This window comes from Dipteris shenzhenensis, chromosome 3 (genome assembly GCF_047967505.1).
Source record: "Dipteris shenzhenensis isolate YYH24624 ecotype China chromosome 3, Dip_SZ_1.0, whole genome shotgun sequence".
Lineage (NCBI taxonomy): Eukaryota > Viridiplantae > Streptophyta > Polypodiopsida > Gleicheniales > Dipteridaceae > Dipteris > Dipteris shenzhenensis.
In genome coordinates, this window is record NC_141598.1 from 38,141,114 (window position 1) to 38,164,283 (window position 23,170).

Genomic DNA, 23,170 nt, shown 5'->3' on the forward strand with positions numbered 1-23,170 from the left:
TAGTGCGGTACTAAAAGAATGAAAAAATATTGAGCGTACGTTCGACACAAAAGAGAGAGATTTTAGAGTTTCAGAGTAAGTACAAGCTTTTCTTGAATGGACATTCAATGCTTAGAAGATGTATATGACTTGATTCTTAAAAGTTGAAACACAAACATTCTACATGTTACATAGGTGCAATTTGCAAAACTTAAAAGAGCAACGATATATCATGATTAATGATTCATGTCAAAAGGACTGAAGATATATCGTTACAAATAGTAGCGAGTTGTGACTCGTGACATAAAGTAGTGAGTACAAAAAGGGGGACCAAGGTCTAATATAGATGCAAAAAGTTTTACAAAAAGCTTTACTACTACATGAAAGATCCTAGGGCCTAGGTCCGGGCCTCTAGGTACTCCCATCACTGTCAAATCCAAGACTATGATCACTCTCACTAGAGGATGATGAGGATCCTTGAGACCCCTCACCACAGTTACCCTGACTAATAACATTGCTCTCCTCATCATACTCCGGCTCTCTAGCCACAGGGGTGTCCTCAGCAACGGATGTGGTTGATATGCTCCCAGAGCCGCACCTCACATAGGTTCGGGGAGTCCTAGTACGAATGTCCTGATACGGGCTGTGGATGCTCTGTCACCACGAGTGCCACCAAGGTATGAATTTAAATATTTCTAAATACTTGTGTAAGAACCCTCATAGCTACTTTTTGTAGATGGGGCAATTGGTACCCAAAAGACTCCCACCAAAAAAGAGGTTTGACCAAGGAGTCCCTCTTCCAACACATGGTGGAAGCAAATGCGGTTCCCCTTTGGTCATTGTAGTTTATGAGTTCTTCAAGAAATGCGCCATGCTTGTCCTCATGCAATGCTTTAGGAAGATATGCGTCTCTATTGGAGGCCAAGTCCTTGTCCGTAAAGAGAGAGGGGGCCTTGAAAGCGGGATGCATGAGGTCAGCAAAACCATGGATGGGTCGTTTCATCCACTTCCATCTCTTGTTGACATGAAAGAGGATGCCATCCCGCTTTGATGTGGTATCTAAGATATCACTAATGTCCAAAGAATAATGATAAGTTAGACTCGAGAGATTATTCAAAAGCAAAGAAACAGATTGGATATTAGGATTGTAGGTTTATAAGTTATCATGACAGACTAATATCCGTATCTAAAATGGTGGATGCGCTAATCTTTGCAATTTCTTCTTTCATGAAGTGATGGAGAAGCCCTAAAGTAGTCCCCTCCATGTTCGATATGCATAATACCTTGTACAAGGGTGTAATGGCAAGGACAATGGCCTTCACCCCTTGCCAAAAAGACTCTCTCAAGCAAAGCCGTTGAATGTCTTTAGCATCTTGTTGAGTTGCACTTGACTCTCTTTCAAGCCATTCTTTATATTCATCAGACACGACGATCTTTTGAAGCTTGTTTTGAATGTCATAGAGCTGCTTAAGAAATAGCCACATAGCAGCAAATCGTTTCTTTGATGGCTTCTTCAACTCCAAGTCGGAGTAAGATACAAAAGATGGCAAGAAGCTTGTTTTTGGAGTTGATGAAGCTCACAATGGAGCAAGCGTTACTCACAATGGTCTTTACCCACGGCAATTTACCTATGTCCTCCATGAGAAGGTCAAGGCAATGACTAGTACATGGAGTCCACACTATTGAGGGAAACTCCCCTTCAAGCATGCGACCCATGGATCTACAATTGCAGGCATTGTCCGTTTACGACTTGCACTACATTTAGGGGACTGACGTACATGACAAGTTTCAGCTTGTAAGATTCAAGAAGAAGTAGATTTGCTTATGGAGATGAAAGAATATAAAGAAGCTAGCTCCTACATGACTCTCAACTTACCTCAAGTATAGCATCCCGAATGTGACGATAGATAAAGGAGGCGGTGGTTTTTCTTCCCTTCTCTCCCGCATCCACAGCTCGCAAGAAGTATTTGCCAAGAGAGCAAGAGACAAGAATGTTGATGATGCCTCTCTTCTTTCTATCACACCATCCGTCGGAGAGTGGAGCATCCATACTTGGCCCACCCGGCATGCACGGGCTCGAGAGACTTGTTGATTCTCTCCCTCTCTTCATCTAGCTGCTTGGTACGCATGTCATTGTAGCTAACTCCATCCCACCCTTCACATGGGCTAACCGAGGCTATGACTTTCACAAGTTTTTCACACCATCCGTCGGAGAGTGGAGCATCCATACTTGGCCCACCCGGCATCCATACTTGGCCCACCCGGCATGCACGGGCTCGAGAGACTTGTTGATTCTCTCCCTCTCTTCATCTAGCTGCTTGGTACGCATGTCATTGTAGCTAACTCCATCCCACCCTTCACATGGGCTAACTGAGGCTATGACTTTCACAAGTTTTTGTCACCGTTCACATGGAAGCACATGGAAAGAGAAATTGCACTCAATGATGGTGCGGACAATCATTATTTCAGCGTATCTTTGCCACTCCTTCAAGAATGACAATGGATCGGAGAGGCCACCTGTGGCTTGGGCAAGAGTGGCTTGCCTCCTCCTTGGTGCGTCACTTGTCTTTGTTTTCTTTGATGCCGTGTCGGAAGATATAGCAGCCCCGACGGAGGTAACAGAGACAGATTGAGAGGCCCCATCCTCCGCTTCGGATAAGGAAATGTCCGGGCACACCATCTCCTCTTGTGCCATTGAGATCTTCTTCCTTTGCTTCAAGGGTAGGTACTTTTGAAAACAATCTTGAAAAATGTCATCGGGAATTCCCGTGCATGATCCAGATCGCCCACCCAACTTACACAAATGAATAAGAAGGCGGGATACACTACTAGTTGGGATCTAGGAGCAATACTTGCAATGCCACTTGCAAACATTGGACTTCTCTTTCACTCTCTCAAAGTAAGTACAATGCAAGGAAAAGACTTTATTAAAAGCCAGTGGCATTGCGAGAGAGAGAGAGAGAGAGAGAGAGAGAGAGAGGCTTGAATCTTGTTGCTTGGAGAAAGAAAGAGAGATGGAGATGGGGAAGGAGAGAGATGGAGATGGAGAGGAGCTTAATGGAGAGGGAGAAAGAGGGAGATGGAGAGGGAGCTTGATGGAGAGGCCCGAGGGAGATGGAGAGGAGCTTGATGGAGGGGGAGAGAGAGGGAGATGGAGAGGCCCGAGGGAGATGGAGAGGAGCTTGATGGAGGGGGAAAGAGAGGGAGATCGAGATGGAGGGGGAGCTTGATGGAGAGGCCCGAGGGAGATGGAGAGGAGCTTGATGGAGATGGAGAGGGAGATCGAGATGGAGAGGGAGCTTGATGGAGAGGCCCGAGGGAGATGGAGAGGAGCTTGATGGAGATGGAGAGGGAGATCGAGATGGAGGGGGAGCTTGATGGAGAGGCCCAAGGGAGATGGATAGAGAGCTTGATGGAGATGGAGGGGAAGCTTGATGGAGAAGGGGATGAAGAGTGGAGCTTGATAGAGAAGTGATGGAGAGCGAGCTTGATGGGGTGGAAATGGAAGGAGAGGGAGGGAGAGAGGGAGATGGAGAGAGAGAGAGAGAGAGAGAGAGGAAGATTGAGATGGAGATGGAGATGGAGATGGAGATGGAGAGGGAGAGGAAGAGGGAGATGGAGGGGTGAGAGATAGAGAGTGATGTTGTTGGAAGTTGGAGGGAGAGGGAGGGAGAGGGAGATGGAGAGGTGGGCAATGGGCTGCTTGATGGCTAGGTAGATGGAGAGGGAAGAGTGCTTGATGGAGAGGGGGAGGGGTGAGAGGGGTATATATGCAGGTTTGGAGGAGAGGCTGGCTCCAAACAGTAAAAAACGGGTAGAAAATGGGTAGAAAACGGTCATATATAACCCTAAAAAAGTAGTTGACTGTACGGGACCGTACGGAACAGTATGGAACGTTCCATACGTTGAACGTAAGCAACCGTTCTTTCATGCCTGAAAGAACTGTGAGATGTCCAGAACTACTGAGAAACCTTGTCTACCATGAATGATTGGTATGCCTCTCGAAGGAATTGAGAGATGGCTAGCATAGCTTCTTCCTGATGGAATACTAGGGCTAAGCATGTTCCCCTGAGGTACTAAGGAAGTACTAAGGCTGCTGAGCACACGTCTGATGAATCGACCGAACTGTTGTCATCACCAAGGGAACTGCTGGTGTAGACACTGGTGACTGCTATTGCTAGTGGCTCGCGATCTGATGGAGAGGACATTGTATGACTAACCTCCCGGAGTGCAGGACACAATAATGGGAAGGCCTCGTCAACCTCTCTGCTGATTGGTACTGCAACTGCTGCTTCCCTAGAGTGTTGAGGAAGGGGAGCTGCGGAGGGAACTGCATGACTATCCTCACGAACTGTCGAGGAATCATCAACCTCCGTACTGGTGATAGCTATACCTGCAACTCCATTTATGAGGGTACTCCCTCCTGCGAGGCCTGACAAACTCCTGAGATGCTTGCTGAGCACCACGGCCAGTGGGACTGGGAATTGAGCCCCTAGTCTTGAACACTCTTGATGAGAAGGTGAAATGTGAGGCATGCCAACTAAAGCTGATGTGGCCAATGGAGATGCAAGGGCGGAAGCCCCATAGGAACTGACCGGAGCTGATGAAGAGGCCTGATGGGTGGAAGATCCATCACGGCTATTTGCTTCATCTGGGGTGTCCCAAGGCCCTTGGGTGGAATCCCCAAGAGAACTAACTATGGGGGATAGACAACTCTTTCGGACGATGGACCCAAGAGGCTCATCTATGGCAAATGCTGATGGGTCTGAGATATCTCCAAGGGTGGAAAACCCATCCCTCATAGCTGTGAAAACCATTTGTTCCCCTGCTAAAGCTGATCCAGCTGACTGAGTTCCCGGAGTGGAGAGCTAATTCGACATGATAAAGCTGCTATTGGACGAGTAAAAGATCCATTCGACGTAACTGCATGAAGTGACTGATCCTCTTAGGTGGAAACTCCAAGAGAAGAGGCTACTGAAGCTGGATGATCCCAGTGGGTGGTAGACCCAAGAGTCTCATCATCTAGGCGTGCGGAATGAGCTAAGCTCGCCCCAGGGATGGAAGACCCCTAAGAGCATGCTGTGGAAATGGCTGCACGACCCCCATGGGTGGAAAACCCTGAGGCACTGCATGTAGTGATTGTGGAAACTGAATGATCCCTTGGATTGGTAGACCCAAGGGAAACCACTGTCTGAGCTGCTGCAAAATACAAAATAGTCCACTGAACTGTGCTCAGAGATGGAAGACTCCAATGCAGATAAAGGACTTCTGGTTGATGTGCGGTCTGTGGGTACTACGGATAAGGAGAGGAACTATGAGCAGGCCATGAGAAACTATTGGTGCTGTACGAGCATCTGCTCTCAGTCTTGCCTGCAATGCTGCCAAGTCGGCACAACATGCTGGATCGTTGCGTGGCTGCCTCAAGTTTCATGTTCCAACATAAGCCAGAAATGGTCCAATGTTGTTGCATCCTCCTTTGTCTTCTTGTCCTGTTCGGGCTGTTCAGAAAACCATGAGGGTTGTACTATGGGCTTGCTACCCATATAAAAGTTTTCATACCCATATAAAAGTGTTCATGCACATGGGTCTACAAAGTATCGTATCCATATGACATACACATGCTAGAATCTTGTCGATGCACATTTTTGAGCACTAATGCATGATGCATGGTCAAAAGCAAGAAATGCATAGATATGTGACCCACACACAGATCTCACTTACATTAAGGACTTATCAAAGTATCGTTCCCATCGGACACAAGCCTATAGGTTTTGCTATATAGCACATATTCAATTGGGCTATTGCATTAGTATCCATCTTGTGACACGACTACCAGTTGGTCCATAACGATCTTGACTAGTAACATTATATCCTCATCGTAAAATCAAATATGGAGTTCAAGTACTCTTATTAAGCTGCTCATCTCATCAAGATGGTTTGCACTTTGAAGGCCATCTTTGCTACGTGCCTACAAGTTGCCCAATTAGTGCCTAGATTTGCCCACCATTTTTTAAATTTTGGTGGGTGATCTTGCCACGAGTCACAACATCCTTGAACTTTGCCAAAAGGTGCATTAAATGGACCCCCACTCTCCTCCCTCGAACCTATGATTTACTCCCCTCGGCCCATGGTTCTATTCCATACAAAGCCCATGGTTTTGTTTCCCTCAAAATGACACTTTGGATCCTAGCACATGGTTTTGTTCAACGTGAAAGCAAGGCATAGTAAGTTGAAGATGCCACCTCAACATGGCACTAGCCAACAGATTGGAGCACTCCCATTGGTCCACCTTATTCCATGCCTAATTCCTAAAGATATAGGAAACACTAATTTGGGGTCCTTTTGAGACCCCAAATCCACCCTAATGAATGGGAGAAAGGAAAAGAATTTGCTTCTATTGTGATAAGCCTAGATAATATGCCAAGGATTGCAAGAAGTCAATTGTGGATGAAAATGAAAGGAAAAGGAAGAGTTAACCTCAAATGCATCACAACTTTAAGCGAGGGAGAACAAGTGCATATTGTTGCTCTTTGTGTTGCCATGTTAGCACATGTGCAGTGGCGAAGTTTGCATGCCATGGTATATCCATCTCCAACATAGAGGAGTGTCTTGGAGCCTATTGACAAATACGATGGTAGAAATAACAAGTATTACTAATCTTGGTAGATGTGAGGATGACATGGGTTACTCAAGGGTGAAGCATGATCATTTTGGAGACATCACATCAATGTGATAAAGGCTTTCACTGATAGTAGCCACTTTGGATAAGAGACTAGCTTGCTTGGATGATAGGTTGCTAAAGTAGTTCTTGATATGTTAATAGCTAGCCATGGCTCCACATGAGTTAAAGGACTCAAACTATGGTGGGGTGGTAGCATGAGTGTTAGCTTTCAGTATATGTATGTATGTATATCTCTATTTATCTATATATCTGTGTGTCATTTATACTATTAGATAGTTTAGACCATACATTTTGCGATGGTTGATGCACCTCATCATGTCAGTTGTTCTCATTCTATCTTTTAACCGAACTGCTTTGGTGCAAATGGTGGTATGGGATTCAAGTTGCACCAAGGAAGCAACATGCCTTTAAAGATGAGGCATCAAGGAAGAGATGCAAAATGTCACAATAGTTGACATAGAAGTAAGTCCTTCTAATGCCTCGTGAGCTAGTGGCTATACATCCTCTACAAGATATTGATAGTTTAAGCTCTTCGGATCATTACTCAAATGTAGATGTTGGGGAAATAGTCTTTAATGTAGAGGACATCGAATAATTAGCACATGAACATGTTAGTGTTGATCCATATTAGAGGACCATGCAATAAAATATTCATCTAATGATTCCAAAACAAACTACACAATACGAATTTGTTATGCTATCCTTGTCTTCCAAGAGTTTACAGATTCATGGATTATGATATGGTTTAAATCTAGCTTCTTATGTGCTAAGGGTTTTACAAAGAATTTCATGCAATACACTATACAAAGTCACAAATATGTTATCAAAGTGAGGCATCAAAAATCTTTAGGTTTACAAGAGAGTTTAGTTTGGAATAGGCATTACCAATGTGTATATTAATGCTTATTCTAACCTCTATTTTGACACTTATATCAACACCTATTAAATTTGAAAACACATAATCGATCATAAAAGAACAAGTGTGCACTAGTGATAATGACATCCTAAACATTACTTTCCTATAGAGAAATGCTTCTCTCAACTAATGGCATACCTAGTAGGAGTAAAGCCACTATGTGGCATCCTGTTTCTATCTCCCATACTCTCTATTTGTCATATTCCATGTCGAGAGAATGGGATCCTACCAAAAGGGAATCAGATTAAGAGAAAATATATTAAGAGATGCTAGAGGAACATTTGAGGTTGTTCATGAAAGATAAAGCTGATGATCAAGAAGAACACTTGGATTCAAGTTTGCTAAGAGAAGGATATCAATATAGAAGTACGATGAGGGAAAGGGCTTTCAAGACCTAGTAGGTTGTGAATTAATAGACTGGTCACTTAAAGAGCCCAAGTCTAAGAAGCCAAGTTTGTTCATCAAGCTAGGAAAGAATTTGGTGTGTTGCAAAGAGTTTTTATTGGGAGAAAAAAAGAATTACGAGTGTTGCAAAGCCTAAAAGTTGGTTGGAGATGCTTATGTATGTGTAATGCGATGATATGTCTGCAATACATGGGTCTATGAATCCACAATGCTACACCATAGTTCCACCATTGTTCCAATCCACCTTCAGCCATGTCCTAGCTTTTGCCTTTTAACAACCTACAGCCATAGCTATGCATTGCTAACACATCACATGTCCACCCATGCATCCTTGCCATATCCACATTCTAACAATTACCTCACAAACTACTAAAAGAATTGCCCATGACCAAGTCGTCATCATGCTTCAATAGCCTAGCGGCCACCTATTGAGGCAAAGTTGCCTACAACATGTTGCCCAAGACATAAATTCTTTTGTATCTCTACACGTACAAAATATGGCCAATTGCATTGTCCAAGCTTGGACAACCCATATCAAGGCCCCATGGTAGCAAAACTCCCAAGCCTACATATATCCAAAACCTCTAGCAACTCATGCTACCAAAATTCAATAACACTCTACCCATAACCATTCGCAGACACACAAGCAACACTTTTCCCATAACCATTCATGCACTCACAAGCAATATTTTTCACTAGATCATATAAAAAATTATAATGTGACACACAATAACCAATCAAAAATCAAGTTGAAATCATGTAAATGAAACTTTAGAAATGTGTAGCAACTAATCTAACCCAGCTACCATAATCCCCCTCCCCAAGCATGTGGTTATAACAAGTCACACACTTTGGGGGACAAGGTATTCCTAATTTGATGCAAAAGAATCTCTTTCTTTGGGGCCTAAGATTGAAGGTAAACCAGGAAACAAATCACCCCCCTCCTTGCACTTCTTCCATATGCAAAAGGTCCACTTCAAAAGGCCCAACTTTTAGGTCCCAGTTTTTTAAAGAGAAGGAAAAAAAGTTCCCCTCATGCTGTCAATGAGGGCATTGGTGGGGTTAAATTTAGGGGATGGATTTTTTTTTGGTTTGAAAAATATTATAGCTTGAATTCCTTGAGCTTCTCCTTCTTTACAAATGCAACAAGCCACACGTAAGCATGTTCTCACAATAAGGCCCTTGGTTTAAAGTTTGCCCTTTAGCTTATAATTTTGGGATGTTTATGATCAAAGACCCAAAAAATAGGAGAGCTCTTTTGTGAGAGTGAGGCAGGGAAAATTTTCTAGGCTTGCAAAAGAGTTTAGCTTAGAATAGGCATTATAATGCATAGATTGATGCTTGTTCTAACCTCTATTTTGGCAATCTTATAGACAGCCCATTAAAATTGAAAAACAATCATAAATAGAAAGCATCGTAAAAGAACAAGTGTGTACTAGTGATAATGACATCCTAAACACGACTTTCCTATAAAGAAAGACTCTTCACAACTAATACCATACCTTGATGAAGTAAAGGACTGTGCGACATACAATTTCTCTCTCCCATAAATCTCCACTTGTCATATGCCATGTGGAGTGGGATACTACCAAGAGGGAATTGAAGTAAGAGAAAATATATCGAGAGATGCTAGAGGAGAATTTGAGGTTGTTCATGAAAGATAAGCTAATGATCAAGAAGAACAATTGGATTCGAGTTTGCCAAGAGAAGGCTATCAATCTAGAAGTATGCAAATCTTGAATGCCATAGGGTGATTGATTCGTTTACGTGAGGAAACGAATAACTGAATTTGAAGCATATGACATTACCTTGGACTACACCATTGCCCCTTACTATAGTGACCCCTATAATTCATCACCTTCAACATACCAATTCCACCTTATGATAACTCCTTGAATGATGGTAAATACACGATCACAATTTTCCATGCGATGGTAGATGAAAGGCTAATGTAAAAATTCTCTAACAGCACACAATACAACAAACACACACAAATCTTGGAGTTATGTGCTGGGCTTGCAAAGAAAATGGGCATTATTGTTATGAATGTCCCAATGTTCACTATGTGACTATTGCCAATCTATCAAGGCACAAGATGAGGGAAAACCTAGTAGTAAAGGCTTTCAAGACTAGGAGGCTAGTGTGAACTATCCCACTATTGAGGGTTGGTAAAAAATGGAAAATGGAAAACCTATAAATCTCAACGCTAGTCAAAGAAAGTTGGCAGGATTGGACATAGTTGGTTGTAAATTAATAGACTATGGTCACTTAAAGAGCCCAAGTCTAAGAAGCCAAGTTTGTTCATCAAGCTAGGAAAAAATTTGGTGTGTTGCAAAGACCTTTTATTGGGAGGGAAAAAGAAATGGGTGTGTTGCAAGACTAAAAGTTGGTTGAAGATGCTTATGTATGTTTAATGTGATGGTAGTTTGGTAATCATCTCCAATACATGGGTCTATCAACCATAATGCTACACCCCTGCTACACTATAGTTCCACGATTGTTCCAATCCACTTTCAATCTTGTCCTTGCTTTTGACTTTTAGCAACCTATAGCCATAGTTCTGCATTACTAACTCACCCATGTATCCTCGCCATATGCACATCCTATGACAATCACCTCACGAACAACCAAAAAAATTGCCCATTTCCAAGTCGTCCTCATACTTCAATAGCCCATGCGCCACCTACATAGCCAAAGTTGCCTGCAACATGTCACTAGAGACATAGAATGTTGTGTAACTCTATGTTAACAACATATGGCCACTCGTATTGTCCAAGCGTGGACAACCCATATCAAGACCCCATGGAAACAAAACATCTAGCATCTCATGCTACCGAAATTCAATAACATTTTACCCATAGCCATTCACACACACACAAGAAACAGTTTTCCCATAATGATTCATGCACTCACAAGTAATACTTTGTACTAGCTCAAATCAAATATAACACATAAATAACCAATCAAAGATCAAGTTGAATCATGTATATAAAAACCTTGGAAATGTGGAACAACTAATCTAACCCTAGCTATCATAGTCCCCTCCCCAAGCATTTGTCTATAACAAGTTACACACTTCAAGGGCAGGAGGGATTCCTATTTTGATGCCAAAGAAGCCCCTTATTTGGGGCATAAAATTGAAGTTAAACTAGGGAAAAAATTTGACACCCCCTCCTTACACTTCTTCCATATGCAAAAGGCCCACTTCAAAAGACCCACTTTTGAGGTCCTTTCTTTTAAAAAGAAGGAAAATGAGTTCCCTTACCTTATCTCTGATGCTATCAACTAGATCATCGATGGGGTGAGATTTAGGGGATGTATTTTTTTTGGTTTTGAAAATATTATAGCATGAATTCCTTGACCTTCTCCTTTTTTACAAATGCAACAAGCTACATATAAGCATGTTCTCACGATAAGGACCTTGGTTTAGAGTCTACCCTTTTCATTAGGTCAAAGACCCAAAAATAGAAGAGCTCTTTTTATACCCATTTTCTTTTGAATTTGCAAGGTTGTGTTTTTTTTGGTCCTTTTGTTTTGTTTCAAGGAGTGCCTTTTGGGACACTTTCTCTTTACTTTGTTTTTCAAAACGATTGGAATTCTATAATCAATTTTGTGTTTCTTAATATGCCCAAAAAAAGGTTAGTTTGGTGTGTTTTTGCAAATGAGAAAGAAAAAGAAAACCTCAAAAAAGGGTGATTCTTGTAATATTTTGAATGTACCATCATAAAAAATATAGAAGTAATTTGAGAATGCCATGAGGATAACATTGCCAGTCATGGTTGCATTGACGGCTCTCGAATCAAAAGACCCAATTGTTGGAAAATCTTGGATGCACTTTTGAAGCCAAGCGCTCATCGCTAGAGATCCACTAATGCATGCAGATGAAGAAGAGCCTTCAATGCTAGAGGGGCTATGAAGTTTCTTTAGAAAGCAATGGAAGAAAGCTCATAGTCTACTGCTTAGTATTGGGTACCTCCATGATCTACAATGGTGGAACATGAAACCTAAAAAGGCTTCTAATGTCGTGAATTATTTCCATAAGGTGGTTTAAGCATACACAATCCACATGATGTTCCATTTATTAGATTTTGTTGATGCTCAATTTTAACCCCCCCTCAAGGATTGATTACTCAGTGCTTGGTGAGCAGTGCGTGGACGATGCTTGGTAGGAAGGTGCCTTCACTTGCACTCGAATGATGCTTGGCAAGCATTCCTACCCAATGCTTGGTGTGTAGAATTGTGTCAAGAACTAATGGGGTTTGTGTTGTGTGGAAAAAACCATATGAAGATGGGTGAAAGAGAGTGTAGACAACCAATACAAGTGTTACAGGAATATAACCAAATATGCAAATCACTTGTATTAAGACAAGGCCTTGGCCAATACAAACAGCCAAGGGGTATTCAGGCCTTGGCTCTACTAAATATGTAATTTAAAAATATTGAAAGGATATATTTATGCATTTTCAAAGTACTACGCATTTGCAACTTATTGTCCACATTTTAAAAGATGCTATATCTATTTACCCCAACTAAGAATGAAAAACCAAGGTGGATTTGGTTACCTAGAAGATGATTCCTATTATGCCCAAGGATTGGTTGTTAGGTGCCATAGTGAAGCAATCCGAATTTAGGGTAATCTCTCTCTCTGTCTCTGCTATGTGTGTCCTCCATTCCCCATGCCTAATCTATGATCCTCATCTACCATCCCCAATTATAAGAAGAAAGATAAAAATTTAAAGAGTTGCACCCGTGGGGCTGATCTACACAAAAAATAATAATCTCTGCTTGCTAGGGAGTTGCATCTGCTCATAGTTGAGCTAGTGGTATGGGAAATTAGAAGACACATTGTGTTGAAACAAAAGCAAGATCTTGAATTAGTCCCACCACTAAAGAATATGCATAGAGGCTGTTGGTTCTATTGCTCGTGGAGAAGAGCTTGCAAAAATGTGAAGTCAAAATTTTTGTTTTCTCTCTTCTTTATCTCAAAGAATGAGCTCACAAAGTTCTTACAAAAATGTGAACACTTAGAACCATTAAGTCAAACCTTTTTTTCTCTTTAGTGTATCTCAAAGAATGAACCTCACAGTTCCAACAAAAAGATGGACACTCAAGATAGCATAAGTAAGGTCCACAAGTCAAAATAAAGAGATTTCTATCTCAAAAGGGAGAGGGTCATGAGCTCTAAAAGATGAAAACTACAAATAATGAAGATGCCTCAAGGTGAGAATTTGTGCCTTTATAGAAGCAACAAGGGCTTGTGCCTTGACAAAGTGTGTGTTTACGCTCACCTTGAGGACAACTGGTCCTAATAGCATGTTGGAGGATGAGAGAGAGAGAGAGAGAGAGAGAGAGAGAGAGAGAGAGAGAGAGAGAGAGAGAGAGGGAGAGAGATACAAAAATTGAAATCAAACATGCTCACAAATTCAAGATTTTTCCAAAACCATAGAAACCAAGAACAAGGAAACCAATGGGGGAGAGAAGAGAAAGAGAGAGTGACACTGCATGGGGTCTCTGTCCCCCCTAGATGGTGGCTCTTGCTTCCCATATAAAGTATTTATAATTGTAACTCCAAAAAGCAAAGAGCCAATAATAGTACATCCACAAGAATCCCTTGTCCATAATTAGAGGGATTGCTCAACATAGCTCTACGAGCTTAAAATATCACAAGGCTTAATATGCCCTCATCCACAATTAATAAAATATTAGCCCACGGCTTAAAATTCATTACTTTAGAATATAGCCCATGGCCTTTGAGAGCCATTAGATACTTCGATCAATCCAAATCACCTTCACCATTTTTGTTTCTCGTTATCCAAGTCATCATCTGTACTCAAGCTGCCAATTGTGTTAGTTGTTACAATCAATTGATGAATCATCATACCAACTAATCCCAACACAATTGTATGCTTGATATATAAACATCAAAATACACACCTTGCGACCAATTGCAATAGCACTAGTAACACTAGCGACATTAGTATTAACATGGAATCACCCACAATACTAACCATCTAGCCTGGCAAAAACACAAGTAGTTAGGCATCCCCAACTAAACCCCACAAAGCATCCACTAGGATCCCTGTTGCGTTTGGTGTGCTCCTATGGAATACTTTGCCATAGTCACACTTGATTAAAATAAAATAATTTCCATAGAAACAAATATTGGAAATACAATTCCATAACATCCCTCTTGCTTGGATTGCAACTGACCTCAGTTGTGTATCTGACTTTCCGAGTCAACGAGTAGAGATGTGAAGAGCAATCTCTTGGATATTCATCAAGTATCACCATGGTCCAAAAAGTTCTTCAAGAGATCTTAAGCTCTCATTAACTAAGAGATAATGAATTTAGCTAATTCAAAACTTATGAAATATTATTTTTATTCTTATCCTGTACCAAGAGGAAGTACTATACCACATCCATTTAGTGCTTATGTTATTTTGTTACAAGTCCAAGCATTATATTTGTCATATTCCTCAATATCTATAGTGTCCCATACCAGTATGATATTGAGAAATAATAACAAATACAAAACCAAGCGATCAAGTAGCTGTCAAAATGATCCAGAAGAACATTATGAGAACATGTGATATCAAATTGGAGAAAATCATGTTGCTTGCCTATCACAATGGGCTAGAGCATAGCTAGGATTTGATACCGCTGTTATAAAAATTAAAATCAAACATGCTCACAAATTTAAGATTTTTCCAAAACCATAGAAACCAAGAACAATGAAACAAATGGGGGAGAGAAGAGAAAGAGAGAGTGACTGTCCACCAATCTGCCCCCTCTAGATGGTGGCTCTTGCTTCCCATCTCAAGTATTTATAATTGTATTTCCAAAAAGCAAAGATCCAATAATAGTACATCCAAAAGAATCCCTTGTTCATAATAGGAGGGGTTTCTCAATATATCTCCACAAGCTTAAAATATCACAAGGCTTAATATGCCCTCATCTACAATTAATAAAATAAGATAGCCCATGGCTTAAAATTCATTACTTTATAATATGGCCCATGGCCTTTGATAGCCATTAGATACTTCTATCAATCCAAATCACCTTTATCCAAATCACCTTCATCTTCTCCATCCCTCATTATCCAACTCATCATCTGTACTTAAGCCACCAATTGTGTTAGCTGTCACAATCAATTGATGAATCATTTCACCAACTAATCCCAACACAATTGTACACTTGATATATAGACATCAAAATACACACCTTGCGACCAATTGCAATAACACCAGTAACACTAGTGACATTAGTATTAACATGGAATCACCCACAATACTAACTATCTAGCCTGGCAAAAACAAAGATAGTTAGGCATCCCTAACTGGACCCCACAAAGCATCCACTAGGACCTCCGCCACGTCCGATGTGCTCCTATGGAATACTTTGCCATAGTCACAGTTGACTAAAATAAAATAATTTCCATAGCAAGAAATATTAGAAATACAATTCCGAAAGAGAGAGAGAGAGAGAGAGAGAGAGAGAGAGAGAGAGAGAGAGAGAGAGAGAGAGAGAGAGAGAGAGAGAGAGAGAGAGAGAGAGAGAGAGAGAGAGAGAGAGAGAGAGAGAGAGCACAAAACATGACTAATTGTACACTATGTTGTATTCTAATTTAGAGATTAAAATATATGCATGTTCACCTCTTATGGTTAGGGTCAGGGCCTATGCCCTATCTCTATGATGCAATTTTTAACATTCTTAATGTTGACAAATCAATGTTGTCAATGGCATTGATATGGGACAATTCATGATAGTGACTAACGGTAATTATCAAGAGAAGCTAGTGTGCATTCTTCTTTAATGAATTACATGACTTCAGAGTGTCAAGTATTGTGGAGCTTATATGACATGTCATAGAAGGATCTCTATAATAATAACAACAATCCACGTTCATGATGTTCATCACCAAAAGCTAGAGGGATACTTTCAGTACATGCCTACCAAATGCATGTTGGGGCATGTACTTGCAAAAGTATTTCATAGTATAGTGCTATGCGAAGAAGGCACTCTACATGGGGGCATAGTATGAAGGTTTTGAATCATGACTGTATAGTGCTATGCAAAGCTATTTTTAAAGAAGTTCAGGTCTTCAGTCTAAATTGGTTACTTCTTTACGTAGCACTAGTGGTCCTTTGATAGATAGTCCAAATAAGAATCTTGAGCTTCCATTTCAAGAGAAAAAGAAGCCTACTGTATTGAGTTTAGACCATAGTATATAGACTATAAAAAATTCACGGCCCAATAGAAGAAATGGTAGAAGCTTACTAGTTCCATGATATCAAACAAGATATGTTATAGAGACCTTACTATGGAAGGGCATCAATGCCCAACATCAAAATTTAATTGATTTCCATGACACATAGCTTAGTTGCCATAAATTATCGCATCCACAAGAGGTTAGGAAAATGAATGATACTTCATCATTAACAGATTGTCAAGGCTACTAAGTCAAAAGAGAAAAGCATTGGAGATGGAAAAGGCTAAATGTGGGCCAAGATGATTTAGATCTCAAGATAAAGAGGGTGGAAGCAAGGAAGTTGGTAGTTCTACCAATTCATCAAGTTCTTAGCATGGGTGAGAAAGAAGCATAAAGATGTGGATGGATGAGATGTCAGAAAGGCAACTTATGATAGGTAGTGAGTTGGCAAATTAAGGATCGAGCTAGGGATACACATTTCAAATGAGAGTAGTCCCAATGCAAGAGGGATCGAGCTAGACACACAAGCATCAAAGGGCATTGTGCAAAAGGCAGGGTTCCTCAATAGGAATTATTGCAATAATGGATCACTCCCTTAAAACCTCGTTTTCGGTCCAACTTTCCTTTAGGAAAAACGAGGTTCCTTTTCTTCATGGTTTAAGGGGTTTAAGCGTACATTCACACGACGGCGAAGGGGGAGGGGTGGGTGAGGGTGCACGTGAGGACACCCATTCCTCGTCCAAAAGCCAACCTTTATGAGAAATCCCTTCCCTGAGAACCTCGAAATTTCAAACCAAAGTGCAAATAGCGCGTAGGAATATCTCAACATTCGGATTTTTGTAACACATCACTTATGTATAGAAAAGTCAACAACAAACATTTTCAAATAGAGTTATGTGGTGTATCTTATAGTAACTTTGATAAATTGGTTTGAGTGGTGTATCTTATAGTTACAATTGGCCAATTAGCAATCAAACTAAGTTGTTTAAAGTGCCCTTTCATATTTGCCATATTGGTGTATTTTCACAACACTAAGATGCATATAGGCACCACCTTATAGAGAATATTTAGCTTTGAATAAAACTATCATGCTACATTGTGCATCTACGTTATAGTTAGACATGGAGACTTTTACGTTATCACCCACTCTCCCATGTTGTTTTTTAAATGACGTTTGTTCTTTGAAAGATTATAAAATAATATAGCATAAGCATTGATAAATTTTGAACTTTTCTCTAGTCTAAATTTGAAATCGGATTTGATACAGGTCCAAAACTTTTGAATAGTGTGTTCTAGTATCAGATGCAACTACATGGGTGGTAAGCTAAACGCATTCTGAACACGCACTTGAAGAGATTCACTACAACGGGTTGAAAACTAAGTTCTTTCTTTGCAAAAAAGTTCCAGGCGTGCCAATTGGCAAAGAACTTCGGATTCTTTTACAAATGATCAATTGTTCAGAATGGAGACCAAAGGTCTTCCGATAATTTAGTTGTCAAATGATGAGGTGCATGTCAGGGATCTCACATGGATGGAGTTGCCCAACGGATAGAAGGCCAACTCACTCCAGCACATCAAATATTCAATCGGGTCTCCAATTAAGCTTAATCTGAGCTCTGCCACACAAACTGCTGCAGCACATCAACTTCTCAATGAGCTCCTCAGCATTGCTGTTCCAAACGCTTGTGTTGTTTTCTGGTGCCAACATTCTTGTGCCGATCACATGATTCCACAAAACAGTTGCCGATTGCAAGGTTCTGCTGCTCACCAGAGCTTTTCCCACATGCTTTTGTGTTGTGTCAGCTCATCAAAGGTTACGATTGATGGTCATTTAATTTTCACATCAAACCATCACCGATATATTGGCAAGTTTGTGCCTTCTCCAGCTCAACAAAGAGCTCCGATTAAGTTGGTATAAAACATCTGAACTGCCCACAAGATTCAGGCTTCTGAATCATCAACGGTCTTCCGAACAGTTTGACAGGTACAACAGGCACATCTACCCTTGTGGCTTCCAAATTCAACCATCCAGCTGTTCATTAGAGCTGCTTGTGCCTTCTAGTTCGGCTTGCATCTTAAAAGGAGGAGCCGCTCATCTAAGAACTGCGACCCTGCATCCTTGTGTCTTCCAAGTTCACCAAAGATTTTCCAATTAATGTGACATTTGATGGGTTGCATCAGATGTTCTCTGTTGAACTCTGCTTAGTGTCCGCAAAATTGATGGTCCCTAGGAATTCAATTGAACAGAATTTCCTATACATGGCTGGCTTCCGCAAGAGCTGCAAAGCTAGGACCTCCATTCTCACCTTTATCAAGCTCATTACTAACTGTCTTCTGCTGCTTTGAAGTGGCCTGTGCTAAGAAACTCGGCACGTCGTCCCCTGCCATGATTACCACTACCTTTAGCGCACCATCATCCTCTTGTTGTGTTGCAGGTTGTCCCGCCATTTGCACCTGAGCTGCTTGATCTCTTGACTCTGTATCCCAGGTTAGGGACGCGGGTGCTGATGCTGCTCCGTTCTGACTAATTTGTCGTCCTTGCAGCCTTTCCATGGCTGCCAGAACCTTCCAGTAACAGCACACAAGCACAGTCACGGACAGGAAGAGCAGGAGGACCATGGCTGTAAGCCCTGCCATCATGTAGGGGAAAGAGGCATTGAGGCTCAGGCAGTGCCGGTTGGAGTGAACGTTGGCGCGAGGGGTCCTTGCGCAGGGGCTCGCGTGAGGGGAAGTGCTGGGACTTGGAGAGACCCACAGAAGTCGTCTTCCACGACCAGCAATTGGATCTTTAGCTGCAGCACAAAGCAAAATCAGATCGTTGGAAGCGCTTGCGACACCTTCTTCCCTATCGCAAATGATAAAAAGCGCCTGATAATTTCAAGCACAAACAGAAAGAATCGTGTAGTTCGAATGGGATTACCTGCTGTAAAGATGTCCGTTCCCGTCGTGACGTTGAGCAGGCTGAGCATCATATGAGCTCGGTCGTCCATTGTAGCAAATCTCTGGCACTGCTGCGAGTGCGATTCCTACAAAGAAGACCGCATTACTTATGTAGTGCACACTTTGGCAAGATGAAGTGGGTGCAGTCGATAATGAGTGAGGAGCTAAGTGGGAGGAAGCGGGCACATGGTGCTAAGCACACTGAACAATTGATGTAAGATTCTGATGACGAAAATGATCGTAAAGGAAGATGGGAAGTGGAGAAAACGGTGAGCAGCAAGAATTGGGTGGCAACTATGGCCAGCAACAAGAATTTTGAAGCAGGAAAAGAAATGATCGCAAAGGAAGACGGGCAGCGGCAGGGAGCAGGAGATTGAATTGGGTGGTAGCTATGGAGGGAACAGGAGATTGAGTTGGGTGGTAGCTATGGTGGGAGCAGGAGATTGAATTGGGAGGTAGCTATGGAGTCTAGCAAACAGTGTCAAAGTGGTTGCAAGAGGAAAGGTGGTGATGGAGGTGATAAAGATAAAAGAAGGTGGCCGGCGTAATGAGAATAATGCTGCAATCTATCGTGAGTTTTATATGATTCATGGATCAGCTTTTGAGGCGTAATGAGAATAATGCTGCAATCTATAGTGCGTTTTATATGATGCATTGATCAGCTTTTGAGCATGCGAGCTGAGTAGATCTCATCTACCCAGATGCCCAGATGCCTTGCTTTTCCACGTTCTCTCCAAGATATCCTGATTGAATCAGCTCTTTGTTTTTGTTTCGATAGCAGGTTTTCTGTGCAATTAGCTAAAGATCATATGCAAGTCACGATATATTCTTTGCTTTTATTTTGTCAAGAGCTTAGGGACTTAATCCTATAGACATCTCACGGAAAACTCTTTCGCCCCACCTCAAGCGTGGAGTCTGGACTCCCATCGCTATTCATAGGATTTTTGTCAAGGTATGAAGCTGATATGCTGGCTATCCCATCAAGTACATTTCTGTGCATAACTGTCACATCCAAGCTAGGAATATGCTATGGACGCTGAGGTGTTCGAATATAACACGTTGAAGTGCTATACTCTCGACGTCAACAAGAGGCTAGAGACAAGAAATATTTATGGCATTTGAAATCCTTCACATATCAAAGGCTCAAGAAATATAATTCGCAATTGAAACAATCTAAATTTGTTTTTCACTATTGCAAGGTTAAGGATTGTGCTTCACACAAGAGAGTACATTTGACAAGTCAAGTTTTGGAGTTCGTGAGCCCAATTTTCCCATTCTCATTCGTGTTAACATCTGAAAAGCAAAAGTGGATGCTAGCTTAGTCTACAACTTAAGGTACAAAATCATCGTAATGTCAACTAGTAAAATATATATCTAGCGTATTAAAGCTTTTTGAGATGGGAGCTAAATCCAAATCTCCCTCAAGGAAAGAGCAATTTACAGGCTCAGCATCAAAATAGCTTGGCCTGGCTTCTTTTGCTCGCAAATTACTATCCTTTTTGTCCAAGGTATCAAGGCGTGGATTATGGGTGTAATTTTGGGCTACATCTGTGGACTGACTCTCTGCTATGTTAAGATGATTAGGTGTGGATTTGATAAATGGGTACGTGTGCAATGAGTTGGTGCGAGTGAGTGGAATTCGGCATAATTACGTGTGGATTTGATAAACAGGACGGGTTGCACAAACTGCGCTTGTATTGGTGCAAGCTGTGGACTCAGGATCTGTAGTATTGTGGAATTCCGATTACTTAACAGGTGCGCTGAATGAGAATGGAATGTTGGTAAAGTGAGCTAGATGCTCGGATTGCTGCAAACCCATCCGCCGGTTCTCCGAATTGATGTTGTTGGGCAGCTACAAAATGATGCGCTCGATTTGCAATGGCGGTTCGTCAGCTACTTTTGCAGTGGCAGTTTCGCGAGAAGGTAACAGCTTTGCCGGTGATGAGTTACGTAACGGATGTGAAGTAGTGCGAGAGAAGAATAATTGGGAGTGCGGGCTAGACTAGATCGGAGGCTAGAAAAATGTAATCTAAGGGCCGGGGCTTAGCAGTTCGGAAGAAATAGGATGGGAATAGGACAAGGCATATTTCTATCCTATTCCCATCCCACCATGTGTGCTAACAAAACAAGGTGCCTTCCTAGTGCTCATGCTGTTGATGTTCATGAAAAGGCTCTGGATATTATTGAGTGGTCCGACCAATATGCGTACTCTCTCCCTCAAAGTGGATTGTCAATCAGCATGTTTGTCCAAATATGATCCAAGGTAGAATTATAAATTGTGGTTTGTGCGCAAATAAGCTGTCTTATAATTGTTGCATTGCATGAACGTAAGTAGTTTGTGCATGTTACTTGTTTTGAGATTGTAGTCAATGTTGAAGTCTCCCAAGATATATATGGCTATGTTTGTATTTAAGTATTTTAGTATGTTATTGATTGAATGGATTAGACTATTGGTGTTTGTAGGTGGTGGTTTGTAAATCTTAATTATAGCTATCTTATCAAAGCAACGATGTTCAAAAGTCAACAAGCATTGGACGCCCTATTGAAGTATTGTTGTGCGTGTATTAGTTTTATTTTTGTTTTGTAGTAAGTCAAAATCCCAACGCCCATTGTGTAAGTGATATGTTCGAAATTTGGAATGTGGGGTTTATGAGAAGATTGCTGGTGTGTTTCTTGTAGGTAGAGGATATGTGATGCAAGGATGTTGGCATTACAAAGAATGTCTTCCTTGTGTCTTTAGAATGTCCTTGTGTTCAATGATTGGAAGAATGCCTTGGAAGGGCATTGTTCGGTGAGGTTAATGTAGTTGAAGTTCCGTGCAAGTATTGTCTTCAAACGATCTTGAAATTTCTTGAAGGAAGCACATGTCCACTTTGATGTATTTCATTTGTAGAGGTTGTAATTTGTACAGGTTAGATGGATCATGCACACGTGACAGTGCAGTGTAAGTGAGGCCATGTGATTTTATGCTTGAAGGATCGAATTCCAATTTGTCCATAAAAAGCCCTTGCACTCCATGAATTGTTCGAGCAGTTGTTGGTTGTATGGGGAATTGATGTTTGCAAATAGTGTTTAGGAAGTTCTTCCTTATTTGGAATTCACATGTAACTTGGAAGAGTGGTATCCATGAAGGATGAATTTTGCATGTGCTTTTGAACCAATTTTTTTGTTGGTAAAATGCATCCATAGAATGAATGGTTTTCTTTGCATGTCATATTCCATGAAAATTGTGTCTGCTCCATTCACTAGGCCATTTGCAATGTCGAGATTTCCTGAGCAAAGTTCAACTATCATGCTTGGCTTAAGTCTTAGCTCAGCATGCAAGCCTCCAATTGTCTTTAAGTCTTTTGCTATGTTGATTGTTCTACATGTCTTGTGTCTAATGTATGTTGCCTTAAGGAAGTGTGGTTGGGATGTAAGATTGTGGAACACTTCTTTTTTGTGGTTGTCTTTTGCTACATTTGTGTAGTACAAGTGTGAAGTTTCATGTTTTGTAGGTAGTGTACGATGATATGGTGTGTTTAAGTGTTTCAAATCCATTTCAAATTGTGTTCCTATTCTAATGCGGTTTAGTATTCCTAAGAACTCGTGAACATTTTGTCGCATTAGATTTGTAAGCTCATAGTACTTTATGTGGTCCTTCCAAATGGATGGTAGCATTGATAAGGATGTTGCCTTGCTCGAGAAGATCCACACATCCTTTATTGGGTTTGCTTGGCATAAGTCTCCACAAAGTATTACATCTACCCCACCAAATGGTTGTAAATGATTGTGCTTAATTTCATGCATTCACATATCAGCTGCTACAAATGTGTTTTGCCCAATTAACGATACCTTGTCAAAAACTATTATTCCAAATCTTTGTACAATGTTGAAATAGTTTGAAGTGTTTTTGCTTAAGGAGCCTTGTAGGATGAAGCCATGAGTGGCAGGTGAAGTGCAGAGTGTATACTTGTACCACCATTGAATGCAGCTTGTCCTATGTAAGACAAGACTAGAATTCGAGGTAAAGTGGCGTTCGAAGTGTTGTGGTGATTGT

At 41.2% G+C, this 23,170-nt stretch overlaps 2 protein-coding genes across 3 annotated transcripts; both read right to left on the bottom strand.

The window, feature by feature from the left end:
- Positions 1–390: 390 nt before the first annotated feature.
- On the bottom strand, positions 391–1,529 carry LOC147903757 (uncharacterized). The gene is made up of 3 exons (XM_087372274.1): positions 1,150–1,529; positions 764–1,049; positions 391–633 (listed from the first exon to the last, which is right to left on the bottom strand). Exons 1-3 carry the CDS (start codon positions 1,461–1,463, stop codon positions 391–393), a joined length of 843 nt encoding a protein of 280 aa, XP_087228400.1. The 5' UTR covers positions 1,464–1,529.
- Positions 1,530–13,691: 12,162 nt separating this feature from the next.
- On the bottom strand, positions 13,692–19,667 carry LOC147903758 (uncharacterized). Of its 2 annotated transcripts, XR_015540795.1 has the most exons (3): positions 19,112–19,667; positions 17,719–18,977; positions 13,692–13,806 (listed from the first exon to the last, which is right to left on the bottom strand). XR_015540795.1 is itself a non-coding variant. In XM_087372909.1 (2 exons), exons 1-2 carry the CDS (start codon positions 19,179–19,181, stop codon positions 18,445–18,447), a joined length of 603 nt encoding a protein of 200 aa, XP_087229035.1. In that variant the 5' UTR covers positions 19,182–19,667; the 3' UTR covers positions 17,608–18,444. The 2 variants fall into 2 exon arrangements, 1 of the variants encoding a protein (XP_087229035.1); XM_087372909.1 differs by lacking the exon at positions 13,692–13,806 and having other exon boundaries at positions 17,608–18,977.
- Between the last annotated feature and the right edge of the window lie 3,503 nt (positions 19,668–23,170).

What these genes read in the sequence shown, in the direction of transcription:
- LOC147903758 (XM_087372909.1), bottom strand. Translation starts at nt 19,181, where the DNA reads ATGGACGACCGAGCTCATATGATGCTCAGCCTGCTCAACGTCACGACG. An exon ending in AACGGACATCTTTACAGCAG is followed by an intron (nt 18,978 to 19,111) that starts GTAATCCCATTC and finishes CTGCAGCTAAAG; the next exon opens with ATCCAATTGCTGGTCGTGGA.
- LOC147903757 (XM_087372274.1), bottom strand. Translation starts at nt 1,463, where the DNA reads ATGTGGCTATTTCTTAAGCAGCTCTATGACATTCAAAACAAGCTTCAA. An exon ending in TTAGATACGGATATTAGTCT is followed by an intron (nt 1,050 to 1,149) that starts GTCATGATAACT and finishes TTTGGACATTAG; the next exon opens with TGATATCTTAGATACCACAT. An exon ending in GTTGGAAGAGGGACTCCTTG is followed by an intron (nt 634 to 763) that starts GTCAAACCTCTT and finishes TCGTGGTGACAG; the next exon opens with AGCATCCACAGCCCGTATCA.